This window comes from Oncorhynchus nerka, linkage group LG27, assembly GCF_034236695.1.
Source record: "Oncorhynchus nerka isolate Pitt River linkage group LG27, Oner_Uvic_2.0, whole genome shotgun sequence".
NCBI classification, from domain to species: domain Eukaryota; kingdom Metazoa; phylum Chordata; class Actinopteri; order Salmoniformes; family Salmonidae; genus Oncorhynchus; species Oncorhynchus nerka.
The window spans coordinates 91,433,065-91,453,666 of NC_088422.1; the positions used below are offsets into that span (position 1 = coordinate 91,433,065).

The 20,602-nt window shown below is 43.9% G+C and overlaps 3 protein-coding genes across 3 annotated transcripts; all 3 read left to right on the top strand.

Moving 5' to 3' along the window:
• Positions 1 to 700: 700 nt before the first annotated feature.
• Positions 701 to 3,183, top strand: LOC135565395 (oocyte zinc finger protein XlCOF22-like). Its single transcript, XM_065012285.1, has 2 exons — positions 701 to 975; positions 1,779 to 3,183. Exons 1-2 carry the CDS (start codon positions 783 to 785, stop codon positions 2,939 to 2,941), a joined length of 1,356 nt encoding a protein of 451 aa, XP_064868357.1. The 5' UTR covers positions 701 to 782; the 3' UTR covers positions 2,942 to 3,183.
• Positions 3,184 to 5,276: 2,093 nt separating this feature from the next.
• LOC115116801 (zinc finger protein 572-like) lies at positions 5,277 to 6,789 on the top strand. The gene is made up of 2 exons (XM_029645281.2): positions 5,277 to 5,570; positions 5,869 to 6,789. Exons 1-2 carry the CDS (start codon positions 5,375 to 5,377, stop codon positions 6,693 to 6,695), a joined length of 1,023 nt encoding a protein of 340 aa, XP_029501141.2. The 5' UTR covers positions 5,277 to 5,374; the 3' UTR covers positions 6,696 to 6,789.
• Positions 6,790 to 8,409: 1,620 nt separating this feature from the next.
• On the top strand, positions 8,410 to 20,392 carry taldo1 (transaldolase 1). The gene is made up of 8 exons (XM_065012286.1): positions 8,410 to 8,604; positions 12,522 to 12,645; positions 15,032 to 15,139; positions 15,574 to 15,705; positions 15,990 to 16,165; positions 16,352 to 16,549; positions 19,557 to 19,702; positions 19,945 to 20,392. The coding sequence occupies exons 1-8, from the start codon at positions 8,505 to 8,507 to the stop codon at positions 19,975 to 19,977; spliced, it is 1,017 nt and encodes a 338-aa protein (XP_064868358.1). The 5' UTR covers positions 8,410 to 8,504; the 3' UTR covers positions 19,978 to 20,392.
• Positions 20,393 to 20,602: the final 210 nt, after the last annotated feature.

Genomic DNA, 20,602 nt, shown 5'->3' on the forward strand with positions numbered 1-20,602 from the left:
GCCAGTCCACCAGAGTCAGTTCCTCTTGCTTTAGCCCAGGCATTATTTCTCTTCTGAATAAACTCAATATAATTCAGAAGAAAACCAAGGGTTCGATCTATCTTTGACTCTGAATTGTTTAAAAGAGACGTGTTTATCTGCCAGAGGAGTAAATATGGAGGACACATGTTCTAGAGCCAACTCAGGGTCAGGAATACAGGGGACGGCGGCTCAATCAGAGTAGAACATGGCATTAAAAATAACTTTTTGCAATTTATCTTCTTAATTAAACAAGGATTAGTATTTTCATCTGTTTCGTATACTAATACATACTATGGGACAAAGATCACTGAGATCAGATGCAAATACTCTACTAGACAAATATTTGTGGGGGTTATTTGTAAGAATGAAATCAATCAATTAAGAGTTAACAGGGGTTTTCACATTTAGCTGTGTGGGTTTTGAGATCAATTGAGTCAGATTAAAATCAATACATATACTCTTCAATTGATCTGAAGCCTTGATTCAAATTCCCGAAAATGTCCATAATTGTAGCCCAAACCAGGAAAACCTCGGACATGGCGACTCAGACTGAACTCTATTTGTTTAAATGATGTTTGCGCACAGAGTTGGGTTGGTTCACGTGCGCTCCTCCAGTACAAGCACCAGGTGGCGGTAGCACAATTTATGTTTTGCTCTATTCAGGCAATGAACAGTCAGCTCTTACTCTGTGGTTCTAGACGCAGTTCCTCGCAGGAAGTGTTGCATGAACGAATCTCCCTCCGACAGTCATTCCACAGAAAATGTCCAAGTTACAGTTGTTGCAAGCGTTTTTCTCCGACCGATTAACAACAGTGGCCGTAGAGATATCCGTGGCAGTGGAAAAAGCGTTTGCCGAGTACCAGGATGAGATCTCTCGTTCAAAGGAGGAAACTCAACGCCTACAGAGGCTGCTGGATTCGGTTTTTAATCCCGATGTAAAATTACACAAAGCAGGTAAACTATCAACAAGCTTGCCATTAGCTGCTTTTGGCAACACTGGTGTATTTACACACTAGTGTTGACCCTTCGTTAAGCCCCGCCACCGACTATTTGGCAACCAATCGCAGCTCCAATGCAATTGTCGTCGAGCGACACCTCGGACAAGCTCACGTTTAAATCCACTGACATTTTTTAAAATTATTATCAATACCAGTGTGTACTGTATGGGATTTCGTTTCTTTTACGCCTGCTACGTTATGGGTTTGGGAACGCTGTCAGCAGGGTCACTGCCCTTTAAATACGTCACTCATTGAGCGGTTTCGATTATGCTGAGCCGGAGCACCGGTCTATGGCCCGTGATGTGAACAGGCGAAAGTGGTGAAGGAGGAGCATCCTTTTCAAATGGAACAGTCATCTGCGCCGCTCGGTCATGTTGTCGACAAGCCAGCATGGTGCATCGTCCGGAAACATACAACATCTCTGTTCCATTAAATATGTTAGGCTTTTCAATCTAGTTTGGAAGGCAGATTAAGTGTATTTATCAAAAGCAATCACGTTTGCATGTGAAAACACAGAATCCTACTCTACGTGTGCTAATTAATCACTTTTGTTTTGTGACGACTTTACCGTGGGATTTGAATGGGGCACCTGGCTCAAATACACCAGCCTTAATAAAAGCAAATATATAACGCTGTGTATGTCAATTATACTAACATTAGCTAATAAATTATGTCATTACAGTCTCAAGTCACAGCGGGTGATTATTTATTGAAATGTATAGATTTTTCTTGAAAGTTATTTCATATCTTTCTTTCCAGACCCCCCGCAGCTCACTCTCACTGTTTCTGGAGATGAGGTTCCCCCTGAGCAGCAGCACTGTGAGGAGGAGTGGAGCGATCAAGAGATCATCGAGTCCATATTAATTTCCCCCTGTGTGGAAATCAACAGTGATCAGGACTCACCCGAGTGCTCACGACTTTACCAAACTCTGAAGAACTCCCTTCCCACCATTGTAGCAGAACCGATCCAAACAAATCCAGATGGAGAGGACAACAAAATATCAGAATCTACCAGTGACACTCCCCTCACACAATTAAAGCCTCTCAAAATGAAGAGAACACGGTTAAAGAAAGGACAAATATCTTATATCTGCACCGAGGGCAAGACAACCAGTGAGTTGAAAGCGCCATTGAGGCTTCACACAAGGAAGAGGCTCTACAGTTGTACCGAGTGCACGGCAACCTATGACAGACCTTGTCATTTGGAAATACACAAGAGAACTCACACAGGTGAGAAACCATACGAGTGCAAAGACTGTGGTAAATGCTTCAACCGCAAGAATAGCCTAACGATGCATATGCTAACTCACACAGGGGAGAAATCGTTCTGCTGCCATGAATGTGGCAAACGCTTCGGTCTAAACACGAGACTGATACTTCACATGAGGACACACACAGGGGAGAAGCCACACAAGTGCCCTTTCTGTGCCAGATGCTTTACATTTCCAAGTCACTTAAGTCGTCACAAGAAGCTCCACACAGGAGAGAGACCACATCAATGCAATGTATGTGGGAAATGCTACACGCGGAAGGAGCACCTGACAGACCATATGACATCCCACAGTGGAGCAAAACCATACAGCTGTATGCAATGTGGCAAATGCTACGCACTGCAAGGAAACCTGAGAGCGCATATGGCGAGTCACACGGGGAATAAGTTGTTGTGCAGGTGCGCTGTGTGTGGATTAGGTGTTCTAAATCTAAGTCGCCACATGCAAGAAGTTCACACAGGAGGCAAACAGCATCAGTGCCAAGATTGTGGGAAGTGCTTCAACCGAAAGGAAAAAGTGACAGAGCACATGAGGACTCACACGGGAGAGAAACCCTATCGATGTCATGATTGCGGCGAATGCTTTAGGCTCAATGTAACCCTGAAGAAACACATGATGACACACACATCTGCGGCAACTGCTGTTCCATGAGAGAAGATGTGAGAACTCAAGATGGGACATACACAGGGAGAAATCTGTGTAGCGCAATGCATGTTTCAGCAATATCGTTTACATGTTTCAATGTTCACATTCAATGTTCATTTTTATTCACTTGTTTTGATACATGGTCCATTTGTAACTTTCATCTCAAAGTGAACCTTTATCTGTCTGTACCTTTCAGCCGTTGTTGGTGCTTTCTGTTGGTATCAATAAAAAAATGATCAACATGGAAACTCACTGCTGTTTCTATATAGCACAAAGACTGCATTTCTAACACCCTGAGTCCCTATGGTAGAATCTTACTCAGGACATCTGAAACATGTTTTAGTTTTATGAATGACTGTCTGTCGACTTGGGAGCAGAGATGGAGTTTCTCCACTTTTGTACACTATGTGCACTCCAAGGATATTTGTTGCAAGGCTCATTGTTCAGTAAATATGACTTGGTTAACAAGAGACCGTTATTATGACAGCCTATTTTTCATCAAAACTCTGCTCAGGTAGATGGAAATGTGGTAGATGGAAATGTGATAGATGGAAACGTGGTAGAAAAGTGACCGTTCATGATCCAGGGCGTCAGGTAGCCTAGTAGTTAAGAGCGTTGTGTCAGTAACTGAAAGGTTGCTGGTTTGAATCCCCGATCAGACTAGGTGAAACATCTGTAGATGTGCCCTTGAGCAAAGCACTTAACACTAATCGCTCCTGTAAGTCGCTCTGGATAAGAGTTTCTGCTAAATCAGCAGATCTCAAACTTCTCCTCAGCGACCCCCAGTCATTCCAGTTATTTGATGTGTTCCAGAGTTAGCGCCCCTGATTCAACTTGTTAACTAATTAGGTGAAAAAATGTGTTGCTCTGCCGTTGAGCAAGGCACTTAACCCTAACTGCTCCAGGGGTGCTGTACAACGGTTACCCTGTTCATGACCCCCCTCCCTGCGGGTGTCTCAGGGAGATTTGGGATATGCAACAACAACAAATGTGTTGCTCTACCGTTGAGCAAGGCACTTAACCCTAACTGCTCCAGAGGTGCTGTACAACGGTTACCCTGTTCATGACCCCCCTCCCTGCGGGTGTCTCAGGGAGATTTGGGATATGCAACAACAACAAATGTGTTGCTCTGCCGTTGAGCAAGGCACTTAACCCTAACTGCTCCAGAGGTGCTGTACAACGGTTACCCTGTTCATGACCCCCCTCCCTGCGGGTGTCTCAGGGAGATTTGGGATATACAACAACAAAAAATGTCAGGACAAATATATCACCCCCCAAATAATGATTCATTACCAAGCCCTTGAATAGGTGAATCAGGTGAGCTAGTTCACAGCTACAACAAAATAGTGAAAGGTTTGTGGGTCCGGAGGAGAGTTATGGTACACAGTATTTTATTAGGATCCACATTAGCTGTTGTGAAAGCAGCAGCTACTCTTCCTGGGGTTCAACGCAAAACATGAAACATAATACAGAACATTAATAGACAAGGCCAGAACTATATCAATTTAAAAATGGCACACGTAGCCTACATATCAATACATACAAACTATCTAGGTCAAATAGGAGAGAGGCGTTGTGCCGTGAGGTGTTGCTTTATCTGTTTTTTAAAACCAGGTTTGCTGTTCATTTGAGCAATATGAAATGGAAGGGAGTTCCATGCAATAATGTCTCTATATAATACTGTACGCTTTCTTGAATTTGTTCTGGATTTGGGGACTGTGAAAAGACCTCTGGTGGTGTGTGTGTGTGTGTGTGTGTGTGTGTGTGTGTGTGTGTGTGTGTGTGTGTGTGTGTGTGTGTGTGTGTGTGTGTGTGTGTGTGTGTGTGTGTGTGTGTTGACTATGCAAACAAATTAGAAATTTCAACACAATGTTTCTTATGAAAAGAAGAAGTGATGCAGTCAGTCGCCCCTCAACTCTTAGCCAACACCAAGTAATTTAGTCTCCCCAACTTGTTCAACAGCCACAATATTCATTACCAGATTCAGCTGAGGTCTAGAACTTAGGGAATGATTTGTACCAAATACAATGCTCTTGGTTTTAGAGATGTTCAGGACCAGTTTATTACTGGCCACCCGTTCCAAAACAGACTGCAACTCTTTGTTACGGGTTTCAGTGACTTCATTAGCAGTTGCTGATGCGTATATGGAGCATCACTGTGCTAAATGTAATCAATCCATCCATACCCATTCTGCCCTGTCCTTTCTATGTGCAGTGAGCTATAAGAACAACGGCTATTATTCCAGTACAGCAGGTGGCAGTGCAATGTCGGTTACGACGTTTCAGCCAATAAATGAACCATGAAAAAACAGAGGCAGTGTTTACGACTTTTTTTACGACAACATGTTCTTACTTTTCTCTGTTTACGTCCTAGTCCTGTTCAACACATATATCCTTAATCTTTGTCGTGGCTCAATGTTATTACCTTATTAAACCTAAAATGTCTAAACTACATTCGTTGAATGCGTTTCTTACTGCCCGATTAACTGCGGCGGCTGTGGATATATTCGGGGCAGTGGAGAAGACTATAACAGCGTACCAGGAAGAAGTCTCCAGATCAAAAGTGGAGAACGACCATCTACGGAGGCTGTTGCTAGATTTCGGTTTCAAACCTGATAGAGAATCACAAATACCAGGTGTGTAAGACGAATCAGCAACCTATGGTTCTGTAAACATTATTACGATTATTATCTAGCTAGTTAGACAACTGTGACAACCATAGGACTAGTTAATGACTGCTGAACTGTGCTGAACCTCGATTGTTATTAGCTAGCTAATCAGGCATCGGAATTAGATAGGGATCACTTCTCACTGCACTCTGTAATGTTAGTGTGAGTCTAGTCTGTAAATGTGTTGCGAGCTAAGGGGAAGAAGTAAAAGTGAAGTGTGTTGATATATCTCAATGGTGAGTAACTTTCCCATCTTTGCTTTCAGACCCCCAGCAGCTCACTGTCTCTGTCTCTGGAGAGGAGCTTCCCTCTAAGCAGGAGTGGAGTGATCAAGAGGACACAGAGACCATATTCATTCCCCCCTGTGTGGAAAGTGCCAGTGATCAGGACTCACCCCAGAGCTCATACCTTTACCAAATTGGGAAGAACAGCAAGAGGGACTCTCTTCCCACCAACTCAACAGAACTGATCAAAACCAATCATGATGGAGAGGACTACGGGGCATCAGAATCCACCAGTAACTCTCAGACCATGTCAAAGTCAAAACATACACAGGCAAAGAAAGGACAAAGTCCTCTTGACACTGGGATAACCAGTGAGCTGAGAGCACCAATGGTGGCTCACACAGGTGATAGACCATACAAGTGCCCTGTGTGCAGGAGAAGGTTTACTAATAACAACCATTTAAAAACACATCAGAGAATTCACACAGGGGAGAGGCCACATTGGTGCAAAGAATGTGGTAAGTGCTTCAGCCGCAAGGGGGATCTGGGCACACACATGAGGACTCACACAGGAGAGAAACCATACCAGTGCAGCGTTTGTGGCAAAAGCTTCAGGCGAAACCGACTGAATGAGCATATGAGGGTACACACAGGGGAAAGACCCTATCGGTGTGCCGACTGTGAGAAGGGCTTTATTTCAGTAAGTGACCTAAAACGCCACCAGCGCATTCACACGGGAGAAAAGCCTTTTAGGTGTGACAGTTGCGGAAAATGCTTCAGTCAGATGACAACCTTGAAGAAACATATGAGGACTGTTCATAAGAAGGTTCAATTACAGAGCAGTGAGGAAAGCCCAGATCCCTGCTAGCATTAGGGACTCCTGTTCATTTATGTGATAATGACAAACAGCACAGGACATATCTTATGTTAACCTTGGTACCATCTGCATGTGCCTTAGACAATTTCTCTGACTATCGCTGTCATTCATTCATGCAATTTTGTGTGTTGTAAATCTCTTCTACAGAACAGCTGCTTTCTTTCAGGACACTGCTCTAACACCAAGATCTACCAGATGACAATCATCATGTGTTGTTGTAACTTGACATTAAAGTGGATATACTGGGGGCTTTCAAACTCTGTGCCAACATTGATAGAATGAAATAATAATACTTTTTTTTGGGGGGGGTCTTATTTGTCCTGTTGCACACAAGTGTGTAATGGAAACGTGTTTGTTGCATATCCCAACTGCCCCTAAGACACCCTCAGTGAGTGGGGTCACGGCCAGGGTCACCATTGTCCAGCTCCCCTGGGGCAATTGGGTTAAGCACCTTGCTCAAGGGCCCAGCAACAGATTTCTTTCACCTTGTCGGCTCCGGGATTCAACCCAGTGACCTTTCAGTTGCTGGCCCAACACTCTAACCCCGAGGCTACCTGCTGCCCAATTCTGGAACAGTCACAAATCCCTCGCTAAAGCAAGTGCAGAAGCCTGCAACTAACTCATTGCCATGACCAAACTCTCTAGGAATACCTAGGATAGGATAAAGTAATCCCTCTCACCCCCCCTTAAAAGATTTAGATGCACTACTGTTCCACTGGATGTCATAAGGTGAATGCACCAATTTGTAAGTCGCTCTGGATAAGAGCGTCTGCTAAATGACTTAAATGTAAATGTTGTTTTTACACATCCAGATTATGCCTAGTCCTGGGACCATAACATACTTTCAACAATCTCTTCAACAAGAATGATTTTGAATCCAGGACTAGGTGTAACCTGTATTCGGGAAAGCGGGCCCTGGTATTTTCATTTGAGATGTTTTGCCAGGCCTAATGTTAGGTTGTTAATCAGAGCAATGAACTAAAAGGTGTCCAACACACTGTTTGTCATATCCTGTATGTACCCTGAATATACATACACAAAGACATCTATCAAGGCAAAATAGTTACGTTGTTTTTTATTATTCTTATCTTTATTATAAATGGTAGCTTTTTCATTTGTTTTTGTAACCCACATTATCAAGTATGATTTACGTAGATAAAGTAGTTAATTGCATTCCATACTTGAATTTTATAGTCGAACTGAATGTTCCCCATTACTTCTGTGCGTGGCTGACTTGTTCAACAGTGTCATGAGTTCTTCAGCTCAGCTAAATATTGTAAACTAATATGTTTATCAAGTTATGTAGGTAAGATTTTGTTAATTCATTACAGATTATATCCTGCATTATCTATTACAGATGGACTTTGTACTACATTATATTCATCTATTCAAATATGAAGTGCATGAGCCTACAACCTTGACACAACCAACAATCTTGGTATTTTCCTTTGTTTCTTTGCTTTTAGTATGTTTTCATAATCAGAGCAATGAAAAAAGACATACTGTGTACAACACCTGATGCATATGCACCTTAAATATACACAAGAGGTCTATGAACTACTTCCCCGACAAGTCATTCTATTGGCCAATTCAAGTAGCAGTACGAGGCGTGAGAGCAAGTATCGTTCTCCATTGGACGAGAGCAACTTGTTGCTTCAAACCGATTTCAAACAGCCAACGTGCGCGCCCCTGTCTCTCCAGCTTCCGAGCGCCGCCGTCCACACCGCGCTTTCGTCGATCCAAAATTCCGTCTGTCTCACGTGCTTTGTGAATATAAAAGCTCTCTTGTTTCCCTTCATCATGAGTAGTGTGTCACCAGACAAACGGCGAAAGATGGAGTCTGCGTTGGAGCAGCTGAAGAAACACACGGTGGTCGTGGCGGACACCGGAGACTTCAACGGTAACAGATTGGATTGAACGCAATGCACTAACGTTACTAGCCAAGGCCAGGCAGGCATTCGCTAGAACACATTGATGTAACATGTTGCATGTTTATAGCTGCGTTAACGTTATCTACTAATTGTAGTCTGCTCGAATATGAATTCCGATAAACTTCTATGTTTTTAGCTTTTAAATTAATGTTGCTAGCTAGCTGTCGTATCATGTTTGGCTAATAATTAACTTACTGCACTTATGGTTAACGTTAGCTAGTTATAACCACGGCTCTTGCACGTTCCAAGCATTGCAACTTGGTCGCTAATGTTAACTAACTATGGGAACTATATATAGTTATGCGTTTCTATTTTCAGGTTGTCAAATTTAGAAGACGTTGTGAGCTATCAAACAGGAATTGCAATTTTAAAACTGACGTACTCCTGTCAGGGCACGCACGTTAACGCTGTCACGCCCAACTACTCAACATTGGTTCTCCCACGTGAAACTAATGGGGTTTAGTAAAATAACACTAAATGCAGAAGACAACCTAAAATACCGTTCAGCGTAGTTGGTTAGCTACATATGATTTATACAAATGCCATGTTCACTGCCCTCGACTGACATTACTGTCTCCCAGATTCAGAGAACTGGTTCCTCTTCCGTTTGAATAAGGAAGTAGGAATGATGTAATCCATTGTGGTGTAAACCAAACATTTCCTCATGCTTGCACTGTAAGTCAGGATGACAAGACAGAAACGGTTTACCTGCCACAGGGTAAAGTTAACCAGGCTCAAATGGGGCACACTGTAAGTCAGGATGACAAGACAGAAACGGTTTACCTGCCACAGGGTAAAGTTAACCAGGCTCAAATGGGGCACACTGTAAGTGGATAGGCTTTGATGACATGCTGCTTCAGTCTACACAGAATGTTTCTTCTCAGGATAAGTGAAGGGGTGTTGGAGCTTCACAGGTTTTGTTCCCTGAATGCAGTAGTCTTTAGGACAGGGTTATTTTCAAATGTTTTTGTTCTCTATAGAAAACCTGAAGAATGTGTCTATAGGACCAGTCACTCAAATGGCCTATGATTCTGAAGATTGACCAAGGAATCTGACCTTGCTTCATGCCTCAGTAGTTCAGTTTTTAGACTGTGGTGAGAGGGACCTTGATGTACCCATAGGCCCGATTCCATGTTGTGAAAGGGTGCGCTTGGCCAAATCCCATTGTGAAAGGACCTCACTGGCCAACTCTTGTGCGACACAGTGCATTCATTGGTCAACTGGTTTGAAGACTGTGAAACCCTGACTGCAATACTGAAGGACAGTTGAACCACATCAGTTAGTATTGTATGTTGTTATGGTGCTACAGTCATTTTACCAGTGGGTCATGTCCAGTAGGATTAAAACAGGAACAATCACTTTCAAACTTGATCAAGTTCAATTAAACTCTTGTCTGGCATATAGTGTGATATCATATGGATGTTTGTCCATATTGCAAAGCCTAATAAATGGTCTACCTTAGCTTAAATAACTTTATAACTCGTGATGGCTTAAGTGTGTTCTCATTGACAATATTTTGCTGGCATGCAGAATGGTGAACAGCTCAGTAAGTTGTACAATTCCTCAGTTATCCCAATGATGGGGAGGGTGTACATTTAATCGCTTTCAATGGAATAAATGCATCAGATTACATTGGCACAGAACATGCTTTATCTTGCCAGTTGCTGTCTTTGTTCAAATGGGGGTGGATAGTGTGTCTCATCTTAGGGTTGGTCTCTGTGTAGGCTTATATGGCTGGACTGATTTAGCTAAGCCTTATTCCTTCAAGAAAAGACCTCACCAACAGACATGAGGGCTTCTGCTATGAGAATTACTTAAAGAAACAACAAATGAAAAGTGCCTCATTACTTTTCTCAAAGGAACACACTTATGGCATCTACCTATCCTTACATGTTGTAAAACCCACACGTGTCATCTGTCAGATTGACTGGTTGCAAGCACAAGCTTGATCAATTTGAGCAACCCTTTTTTTTTTCTATGAAATTTGTCAGTGCATGGTTAAAAGTGCAACCCTGTACTCTTCCTGAACCATGTGGGAAACACATGGTCATCTCTAGTGTTTATGCATGGCAGTCATCTGGTGTGTATAACACATGGTCATCTCTAGTGTTTATGCATGGCAGTCATCTGGTGTGTATAACACATGGTCATCTCTAGTGTTTATGCATGGCAGTCATCTGGTGTGCATAACACATGGTCATCTCTAGTGTTTATGCATGGCAGTCATCTGGTGTGCATAACACATGGGAAGTAGTCTGCAAATTGCAGTAACACTTTAGCCTGAAGTTGCCCTTTTAACATGCCATGTTACTCTAACTACTTTTGTACTCAGTGTGGTTACTGCAGATGTGGCACATAATCATTGAACTGTAGTGAAAAGGACAGGAACTTTGGTTTCTAATTTGGGTGTGTCTTAATACATACATTCTATATAACTACCAGGTATTTGAAGTGTAGGCTTAATCCAAATATCTGACCCCCTGGGGTATGCCTCAAGCTCTCATTGAACAGTTACACAATCTGTCTTGATAAAGTGAATCCAAAGCTCTTGACGTGGAGAATTGTCTGCATGTTTTTCCACAAACACAATATTTTCTGCCTGCCTGATAATCTAATCTTTCTCCAAAAACTTCCAACAGATAATTCAGCTACCAGAAGTTTGTACTGTTCATTCACAAACGGTGTGTTTGGATATGCTATTTTGGCTTGTTTAATCACTGGCAGTAATACATAATGGTGATAACATGGGTGGGAATGGATTGATAATCACTGCCTGTGACAGATCCAGCCATAAGGACTGGCTAAAAGAGTAGGGTATTTGACCAGAATGAGATGGTGAGACCCTAGAATGTGTTAGTTGTTTTCAGAGTAACACAGGGGGCCTTTGTGCTTCATTGTGTTGCCTACTCCCTGTCAGTGGCAGACGCTTGGCCAGCTGGTCTAAAGCCCATCGCCACAGGCCTCCCTCACTGTAGCTGACATGGCATATCACAACGATGGGACTATACTAATCAAAACTGTAACCGGCGAGTACCCTGACCTTAGACTAACAAGGCTATAGTAAAGGCCCTCCAGTGCAAAGTAGGAATAGCAAAACAATTGTGTTGTAACTTGAAAATAAAACCTTTTTGTATTGCAGTGGGTGGCAGGTAGCCTAGTGGTTAGCGCATTGGACTAGTAACCGAAAGGTTGCAAGATCGAATCCCCGAGCTGACAAGGTAGTTAACCCACTGTTCCTAAGCCGTCATTGGAAAATAAGAATTTGTCAACTAACTTGCCTAGTTAAATAAAGGTAAAATATTTATTTTGGGATTTTTATTCAAATTTTCACTCTTACCCCAATGTTGCACTCTGTATTAGACCTTCTCCTAGGATGCTTCACTACTAGGCTACACATCTCAGGATAAGATTGGTGAATGAAGTTGTGTCCTATGAAGGCTTGTATGTACCTTGGGACTTAAGGCGTCCGCATGCTTCCCAGACGAAACAGTTCGGTTGAGTTCCTGCACTATGTTTTTGTTAATTTTTGGACTTTTCTGGCGGCAAGCTGAAGTTTGAAGCCAAAGTCTACGCCCACTTGTAGGTGATTGGTCAACAGTGGGGTTTCTTCAAAGTATTTGTTATTCAACAAGTGACTCTTTTTCATTGAAATACTGCACCAAACAGCTCATGTAAAATTGTGAGATCTCCTTGGCAAATACGTCACTAAGAAATCTGTTTAATGTTTTTCAGATTATTTTGAGGAAGTGTACTGGCTACGGTGTCTAAATGGACAAACAGTACTATGGCCACTTTCTCATTTTTCATGCGTAGGTCTAGTGAGGCTATGAACACCTAGTGTTGTGAGCTGTTCTTAACTTGTTGTCTCTCCCACTTCTCTGAACAGCCATTGAAGAGTACAAGCCCCAGGATGCCACCACCAACCCCTCCCTCATCCTGGCTGCTGCCAAGATGGCCGCCTACCAGCATCTGGTCGACCAGGCCATCAAATACGGCATCGCCAAGGGCGGGTAAGATGGGCACTCTGAAATGTTTACAACCCCTACTGTTTCAATGATTGGTGAAATAAGCTCATGTAGTCATATTGCATCTCTGCACTGCTTCTACATTTGTATAGTAGTTCAGTGACTCCACTGACCTCCCCTTTTAAACAATGGGATTTCGAGTGAACAAAGAACCAGGCGTTTTCCCTTTGCTCAAGATAAGTGTTAACAATGCAGGTGCCCTGAGGGTGCTGATCAGTCTGCCTTGCCTCGCACATGCCTGCAAACTACATGTGTTCCACGGTCGCTTCGCCCCGTTATGAACATTGTCTTGGTGACTGACAACTTTGAGGTGTCCATTTGCAAATGGCGCCTATCATTTAGTCTAAAGAACAAATATTTCCATGCCACTAAAGTACATCTGAAGACATCAGTTTTGGGCTTTCCTATTCATTAGTTGCCTTGTTTAGAATGTCATATTTCCAAGCCTCTAATGTACTTTAGAGAATATGAATCAGTGCCAAATGGAATGCATTGAGTAGGATTGAGGTGAGAACATGAATACTGGAAAGTGAATGAACATTTCCAGTTTATTGCAGCACTTAATAAAGTGGGTAGTTTGAGCCCTGAATGCTGATAGATATACCACGGCTGTTGACCTGACTGTACCACAGGTAGAAACTTTTTTTTTTTTTTACTGCTCTGATTACGTTGGTAAGTGTAATCGCAATAAGGCACCTTGATTTGTTATGTGGCCAATATGCTAAGGTCTGTATACAGACACTTGTGTTGTGCATTAGAACAGCCCTTAGCCGTAGTGTATTTTGGCCATATACCACACCCTCTGGGCCTTACTGCTTAAATATACACATTAACAACACCTGCTCTTTCCATGTGACTGACCAGGTGAAAGCTATGAGCCTATGTCACTTGTTAAATCCACTTCAATCCGACAGAGTTTAGTGTCAAATCTTAGAGCCTGTTGTCTGGGCCTCTGGCAGTCTCTATGGGGTGCCACAGGGTTCAATTCTTGGGCCGACTTCTCTGTATATATCAATGATGTCGCTCTTGCTGCTGGTGAGTCACTGATCCACCTCTACGCAGACGACACCATTCTGTATACTTCTGGCCCTTTGGACACTTAACAACCCTCCAGATGAGTTTCAATGCCATACAACTCTCCTTCCTTGGCCTCCAACTGCTCTTAAATACAAATAAAACTAAATGCATGCTCTTCAACCGATTTGCTGCCTGCACCTGCCCTCCCGTCCAGCATCACTACTCTGGGTGGTTCTGACTTAGAATATGTGGAGAACTACAAATACCTAGGTGTCTGGCTAGACTGTAAACTCTCCTTCCAGACCCATATCAAACATCTCCAATCCAAAGTTAAATCTAGAATTAGCTTCCTATTTCACAACAAAGCATCCTTCACTCATGCTGCCAAACATACCATCATAAAACTGTCCATCTTACCGATCCTCGACTTTGGCGCTGTCATTTACAAAATAGCCTACAACACTTTACTCAACAAATGTGATGCAGTCTATCACAGTGCCATCTGTTGTCACCAAAGCCACATATACTAACCACCACTGCGACCTGTACGCTCTCGTTGGCTGGCCCTCACTTCATACTCATCGCCAAACCCACTGGCTCCAGGTCATCTACAAGACCCTGCTATATTAAGTCCCGCCTTACCTCTGCTCGCTGGTCACCATGGCTGCACCCACCCGTAGCACGCGGTCCAGCAGGTATATCTCACTTGTCACCCCCAAAGCCAATTCCTCCTTTGGCCGCCTCTCCTTCCAGTTCTCTGCTGCCAATGACTGGAACGAACTACAATAATCTCTGAAACTGGAAACGCTAATCTTCTTCACTAGCTTTAAGCACCAACTGTCAGAGCAGCTCACAGATCACTGCACCTGTACATAGCCTAAACAACTACCACTTCCCCTACTGTATTTATTTTGCACCCCAGTATTTCTACTTTGCACACATCTACTGTCAAATCTACCATTCCAGTGTTTTAATTGCTATATTGTATTTACTTTGCCACCATGGCATATTTATTGCCTTTACCTCCCATATCTCACCTCATTTGCTCACATTGTATATAGACTTATTTTTCTACTGTATGTTTTACTCCAAGTGTCTAACTGCTTTGCTTTATCTTGGCCAGGTCGCAGTTGTAAATGAGAACTTGTTCTCAACTTGCCTACCTGGTTAAATAAAATCAGTGTAGACTGGGAGCAGACTGGTTAAAGGAGGTGGGGGTGCAACTCAATGTCTGGTGTACTCTAAGTAATTACTTGGTTAATAAATCCTTAGTCTACTGCTGAAAGCTATGATCACATGTTTGCTATGCTTGAGGTATTGCACCTCACCAGTATCCTGTTCCTATGTCCATCAGACCTGAGGAGGAGCAGGTCACCAACACCATGGACAAGCTGTTTGTGAGCTTCGGCCTGGAGATCCTGAAGAAGATCCCAGGCAGGGTCTCCACGGAGGTAGACGCCAGGTACAGGAAGCCTCCTGCGCCGCTCGGGCCTACACAAGTCGCTCGTGACGTGCTTTGTATCTGTCGACACCAGCTATCAGAATAACACCCACTCATACATTTTCAATATGAACGTCTGAACATAGAAATTGATCATGGCTATGGGGAGGGGAATGTTTCATATGAAATTACAGGTAAAAAATACACAATTCCACAAAATAGCTGAATGGACTTGTTGCCTCAAATGCAACCTGGAGCCTTTACAGATCAGGGCAGCAAGTTGATCCTTTAAGTTGATCCTTTAAGTTGACTCATCTCACTGAACAAAGTCTTTCACATTCACAGCAGAGCCTCAGACTCAAATGACTGGTATGGAGTCCACATAAAATGGCTCTACCAAATAATAAGCGTTAATATTTAGACTGACTAACTCAACCTCTTCCACTTGACATTAGGCTTTCGTACGATAAGGATGAGATGGTGTCTCGGGCCCTGGGGCTCATTGCCTTGTATGAAGAGGCTGGTATCAAGAAGGACCGTGTTCTCATCAAGCTCTCCTCAACATGGGAAGGCATCCAGGCTGGCAGGTGTGTGAGATGGAGGGGGAGGGAAGGACATGAGTCATCTACCTTAGAGGCATTTTGTCACAGTAAAGTAGAATATTTTCAAAACATGCCGTTTTTGTTTTGCCAAAACTGTAATTTGATTCAAATGGGTTAAACCATTTACCTGCTATGTTCTGTCAGTTTACCTCCAACCTAGAAATAATTTTAGTGTCAATCTAAAATGTTTGCTTTGACAGCCATGGAAGCACAGTGAAGCTCTGCTGTTAACTGTCCTTTAATGTGCCTGTCAATGTGTGTACCTGCAGGGAGCTGGAGGAGAAGCACGGGGTCCACTGCAACATGACCCTGCTGTTCTCCTTCGCCCAGGCGGTGGCCTGCGCCGAGGCCAAAGTCACCCTCATCTCACCCTTTGTGGGCCGTATCATGGACTGGTACAAGGAGAACACTGCCCAGAAGAGCTACGAGGCCCATGAGGACCCAGGTATGGGCTGACTGATCCACCATTTGATAGCATGAGTGTTAGCTTCTAAACTTTAGGTTGGCCTCAACAGTCCCAGACCTTACGAGTATAAATAACATGCCTGGCGACATGGGTGTAATGACTTCATTACTGCACTGGAGTGGCTTTATTAGGCATTAACATCTTTATTTTGTTCTCTTCCCTCAGGTGTGATCAGTGTGACCAAGATCTACAACCACTACAAGAAGTATGACTATACCACAGTGGTGATGGGAGCTTCATTCAGGAACACTGGGGAGGTCAAGGCCTTGGCCGGCTGTGACCTGCTTACCATTTCCCCCGGCCTACTGGGAGAGCTGAGCAAAGACCACAGCACAGTCACGCCAATGCTCACGGTTCAGAAAGGTAACAGGACTCATTGCTATTCCCTACAGGATACTAGTATGACCTCACTACCCCTCCCTGGAACAGTTGGGAATGAACATGTGTTTTGCTATCACATTGTGGTGGTCAGATGTATACTGAATACTGTGAAATTCTTATAAGCATCTAACCAACAATGCAGTTAAGATGATATTTACTAAATAAAATAACAATGAGGCTATATACAGGGGGTATCTGTCCTGAGCCAATGTGCAGGGGTACAGGTTAGTCTATGTAAATAGTCCTGTTGGCCATTTGATTGTTCAGCAGTCTTAAGGCTTGTGGTAGAAGCTATTAAGGAGACTTTTGGACTTTGTGCAGTGAACAGTCTGACTAGGTGACTGGAGTCTGACAACAAAAAAATGTGTGGGGTGGCCTTCATCTGACACCGCCTAGTGTATAGAATCCTGGATGGCAGGAAGCTTGGCCCCAGTGACATACTGGGCCGTACGCACTACCCTCTGTAGCGCCTTTATGATCGGCTGCCGAGCAGTTGCGATACCAGGCGTTGACACAACCGGTCAGGATTCTCTCGATGGTGCGGCTCTAGAACTTTGAGGATCTGGGGACCCATGCCAAGTTTTCAGTCTCCTGAGAGGGGAAGGTGTCGTGCCCTCTTCAACTGTCTTGGTGTCTGGACCATGGTAACTTGGTGCTGTGGACACCAAGGAACTTGACACTCTTAACCTGCTCACCTACAGCCCTGTCAATGAGACTGGGGGTGTGCTCGGGCCTCTTTCCTGTCATCCACAATCCTATCCTTTGTCTTGAGCACGTTGAGGGAGAGGTTGTTGTCCTGGCACCACATGGCCAGTCTCTGACCTCGGCAAACTTAAATGATGGTGTTGGTGTTCTTGGCCAAGCAGTCATGGGAGTACAGGAGGGGACTGAGCACGCACCACTGGGGATCAGTGTGGCAGATGTGTTGCCTGCCATTGCCACCTGGAGGTCCAGGATCCAGTTGCAGAGGGAGGTGTTTTGTCCCAGGGTCCTTAGCTTTGTAGGTGTTCCTTTTGACCAGGTTTTGCAAGGACAGTGGAGTGCAATAGCTTGCATCATCTGTTGGTATGTGAATTGGAGTGGGTCTGGGGCAAAGTGCAGGCCCCGGGCATCTCAATCTGGCCCCTTCTCCCCAATTTTGTTATCCAATTGGTAGTTGATCTTGTCCCATCACTGCAACTCCTGTATGGACTCGAGAGGCGACAGTTGAGAGCCGTGCTTCCTCTGAAACTCAACCCGGCCAAGCCACACTGCTTCTTGAGACAATGCCTGTTTTAAACCAGAAGCCAGCCGCAGCAATGTGTCAGAGGAAACGCTGTACACCTGGTGACTGTCAGCGTGCATACGTCCAGCCTGCCACGAGTCTCTATAGCATGATGGGACAAGGGAATCTTGACCTGCCTAACCTGGATGACGCTGCCAATTGTGCGCTGCCTCATGGGTCTCCAGTCACGGCCACCTGTGACGGGGTTTGGGATTGAACCCAGGGCTGTAGTGACGCCTCGAGCCCTGCAACGCAGTGCCTTAGACTGCTGCGCCACTCGGGAGGCCCCCACAAATTGATTTTTAACAGACCATTGGTCCCCCAAAAAAGGCAGCCCTCAAAATCCTGACGTGGCCCTCAGGCCTATGTTCGCCCATCCCTGGTCTAGGGTTCCTGGGATGACTGGCCTTTTCAAAGTACTTCGTGGCTACTGATGTGAGTGCTACTGGGCGGTAGTCATTTAGGCATATTTGCGTTCTTGGGCACATAATTTTTGTATAGACGTCAGGCCTGGTTTCAAATGTTACCTGTTTGCCTGGCTCAATGAACCAATAGAATAGGGTTAAATGCAAACCCTGGCCATATTGCACCCCAGGCAGTCTAGTGTGAACTCTAAAAGTATTTGAAGGGTTTCAAAGGGTTTCAAATGGTGTTCTATCTCAGGTCTGGTCCATGCAGGTGTCGTTATAACATTGGTTCATATTCTAATGGAACTCTCCCTGCATCATATGGGTTCAGTGATGCAGTAAATATACTATCAATGATGTATCATGGTTGTGACAGAGGGTTACATGTTATCTAAGCACATGGAAGAAGCTCTCATCCCTTACACTTTAACTCTAGATTGTATCTTCAGGACTCTTACATGATGCTGTGAATGTAATCTGCATTCTCACACTCCGGCTTCATTTTGAATGTTAACCTGCTCAGTGTCAGACAGGAGCTGGGGCTGATGGGAGGGATGTGGGTGTCATGCACCAGACACAATGTTTCCTCAGAAAGCAGAGTGTAACCATGTACTGTATGAATAAGCACTAATTCAAGCCAAATATTTTGGCTACTTTTAAAACTTGAGTTCTGTTCAATATAACTATTTTAAGAACAATTTGAATTGGTGCAAACTGTCATGCAGTTCAAGGAAAGCTGGTGAAGTAGGTCTACTTGGGTGACCACTTGAGGTAGACTCTGAGCCCCGTAAGTTACTGTTACACACTAGCAGGTCAAAGACAAAGTTTCTGTTAAACTCCTCCTAAGGAGAACTTGCTGAGGCCCCTTCAACATTGGTTATGCAGTCTCTTATGAGTCGGAATGTGTCTCATAACCATTTTGTTTAGTCTCAATTTGAACCTCTGGCAACAATGGCTGTTCTTTACAAACGTACAGAGCAAAACAAATTAATTTGCTGTGTATTTCAATTTCTTTTCTTTTGAGGCTTCTTAAATGGATGCTCATGTCTCTTCCCCTGGGCCAGGTCTGCATTGAAAAAAGGGTATATTTATCCTGCATCCCAATGCAGACATTGTTTCCTTCATTAAACACCTGAAACCATTGAGGGGATAATGAGGTCCTCTTAAGTAAAACCATATGCCGTAAGCATTCTGGTAGATTGCAGCCATACTACCAGTCCTTCAAAGGCCTGGGGACGGGGACTACGTAATCCCATTGGACCAAGGATGAATTAAACTAATGGCAATTCATTACATCTCACTTTTGTCCCCTTTTTAGCCAAGGCCTGTGATTTGGAGAAGGTTCACCTGGATGAGAAAGAATTCCGCTGGCAACACAACGAGGACCGCATGGCCGTGGAGAAGCTCTCTGACGGCATCCGCAAGTTCGCTGCCGACGCCATCAAGCTGGAGACCATGATCAAGGTGAGACCGTGACGGGAGCGCTGAGGTTGTAAATATTTCTGAATGACCTGTAAAGTAGCAGGAGGTGGAGTCTGGTGCACATGTGGAAAGTCCATGTAGGAACAGCAAGAACTATTGACTTGACATTTTTAAGACTTGTTTGGAACAAAGTAATGCTGGACATGGTGTCATGCAGGTGATACTTTGACAATTAAGTTCCCTTCCCTTTGTTTCCTCTTTCATATGGTTGTTTCCCTCCACAGGAGAAGATGCTGAATGTAAAGAACTGCCAGTAGAGGGACCAGATGTTCAACCCTCCCAGCAGGAAACGATGACTGTTGTGCAACAACCACCACTGGGGCCCCAAGGGACCAACTCTCCCACCTCCCCTGACCCCAAAGTGGGACCCCCTCAATGCGAATGACTCGCCACTATAGGCCTGGATTGACTCTGATTTACTGTATTTTTGTCTTTACTCAATGCAGAGATTGATTTCAATTTTGAATCCAGCACTGATGCAATGCTATTTTTGTTACTTGCAGCACTGTAGATTTGGTCAGAGGAACGAACACAACTGTCAGGCTCGGCCCAGTCTCTTTACTCATCAGCTCTTTAGTGATCTAGAAAAACAACTTCAAACTGTAACAATTATGAACATTCCTCAGGAAAATGATATGACAGTTCTACAAATTAAACTCTTTCCTCAGTGAACCTGTTGTCCTGAATGTTTTATTAAGGCAGCAGTGGGTATAACCGTTCATGAAGCTTTGTTTGAATTCTTTCTCTGGCTCACTTGTTGACTTTGCATAAATTTCCCCATTTAAGAGATGCTTTGGGCATGACATTTAAAACATGCTAGATGTGGGTGGTTGAGTAACATGGGATTTGGTCCAAAAATGCTAATATTTGTTGGTAGTGGCT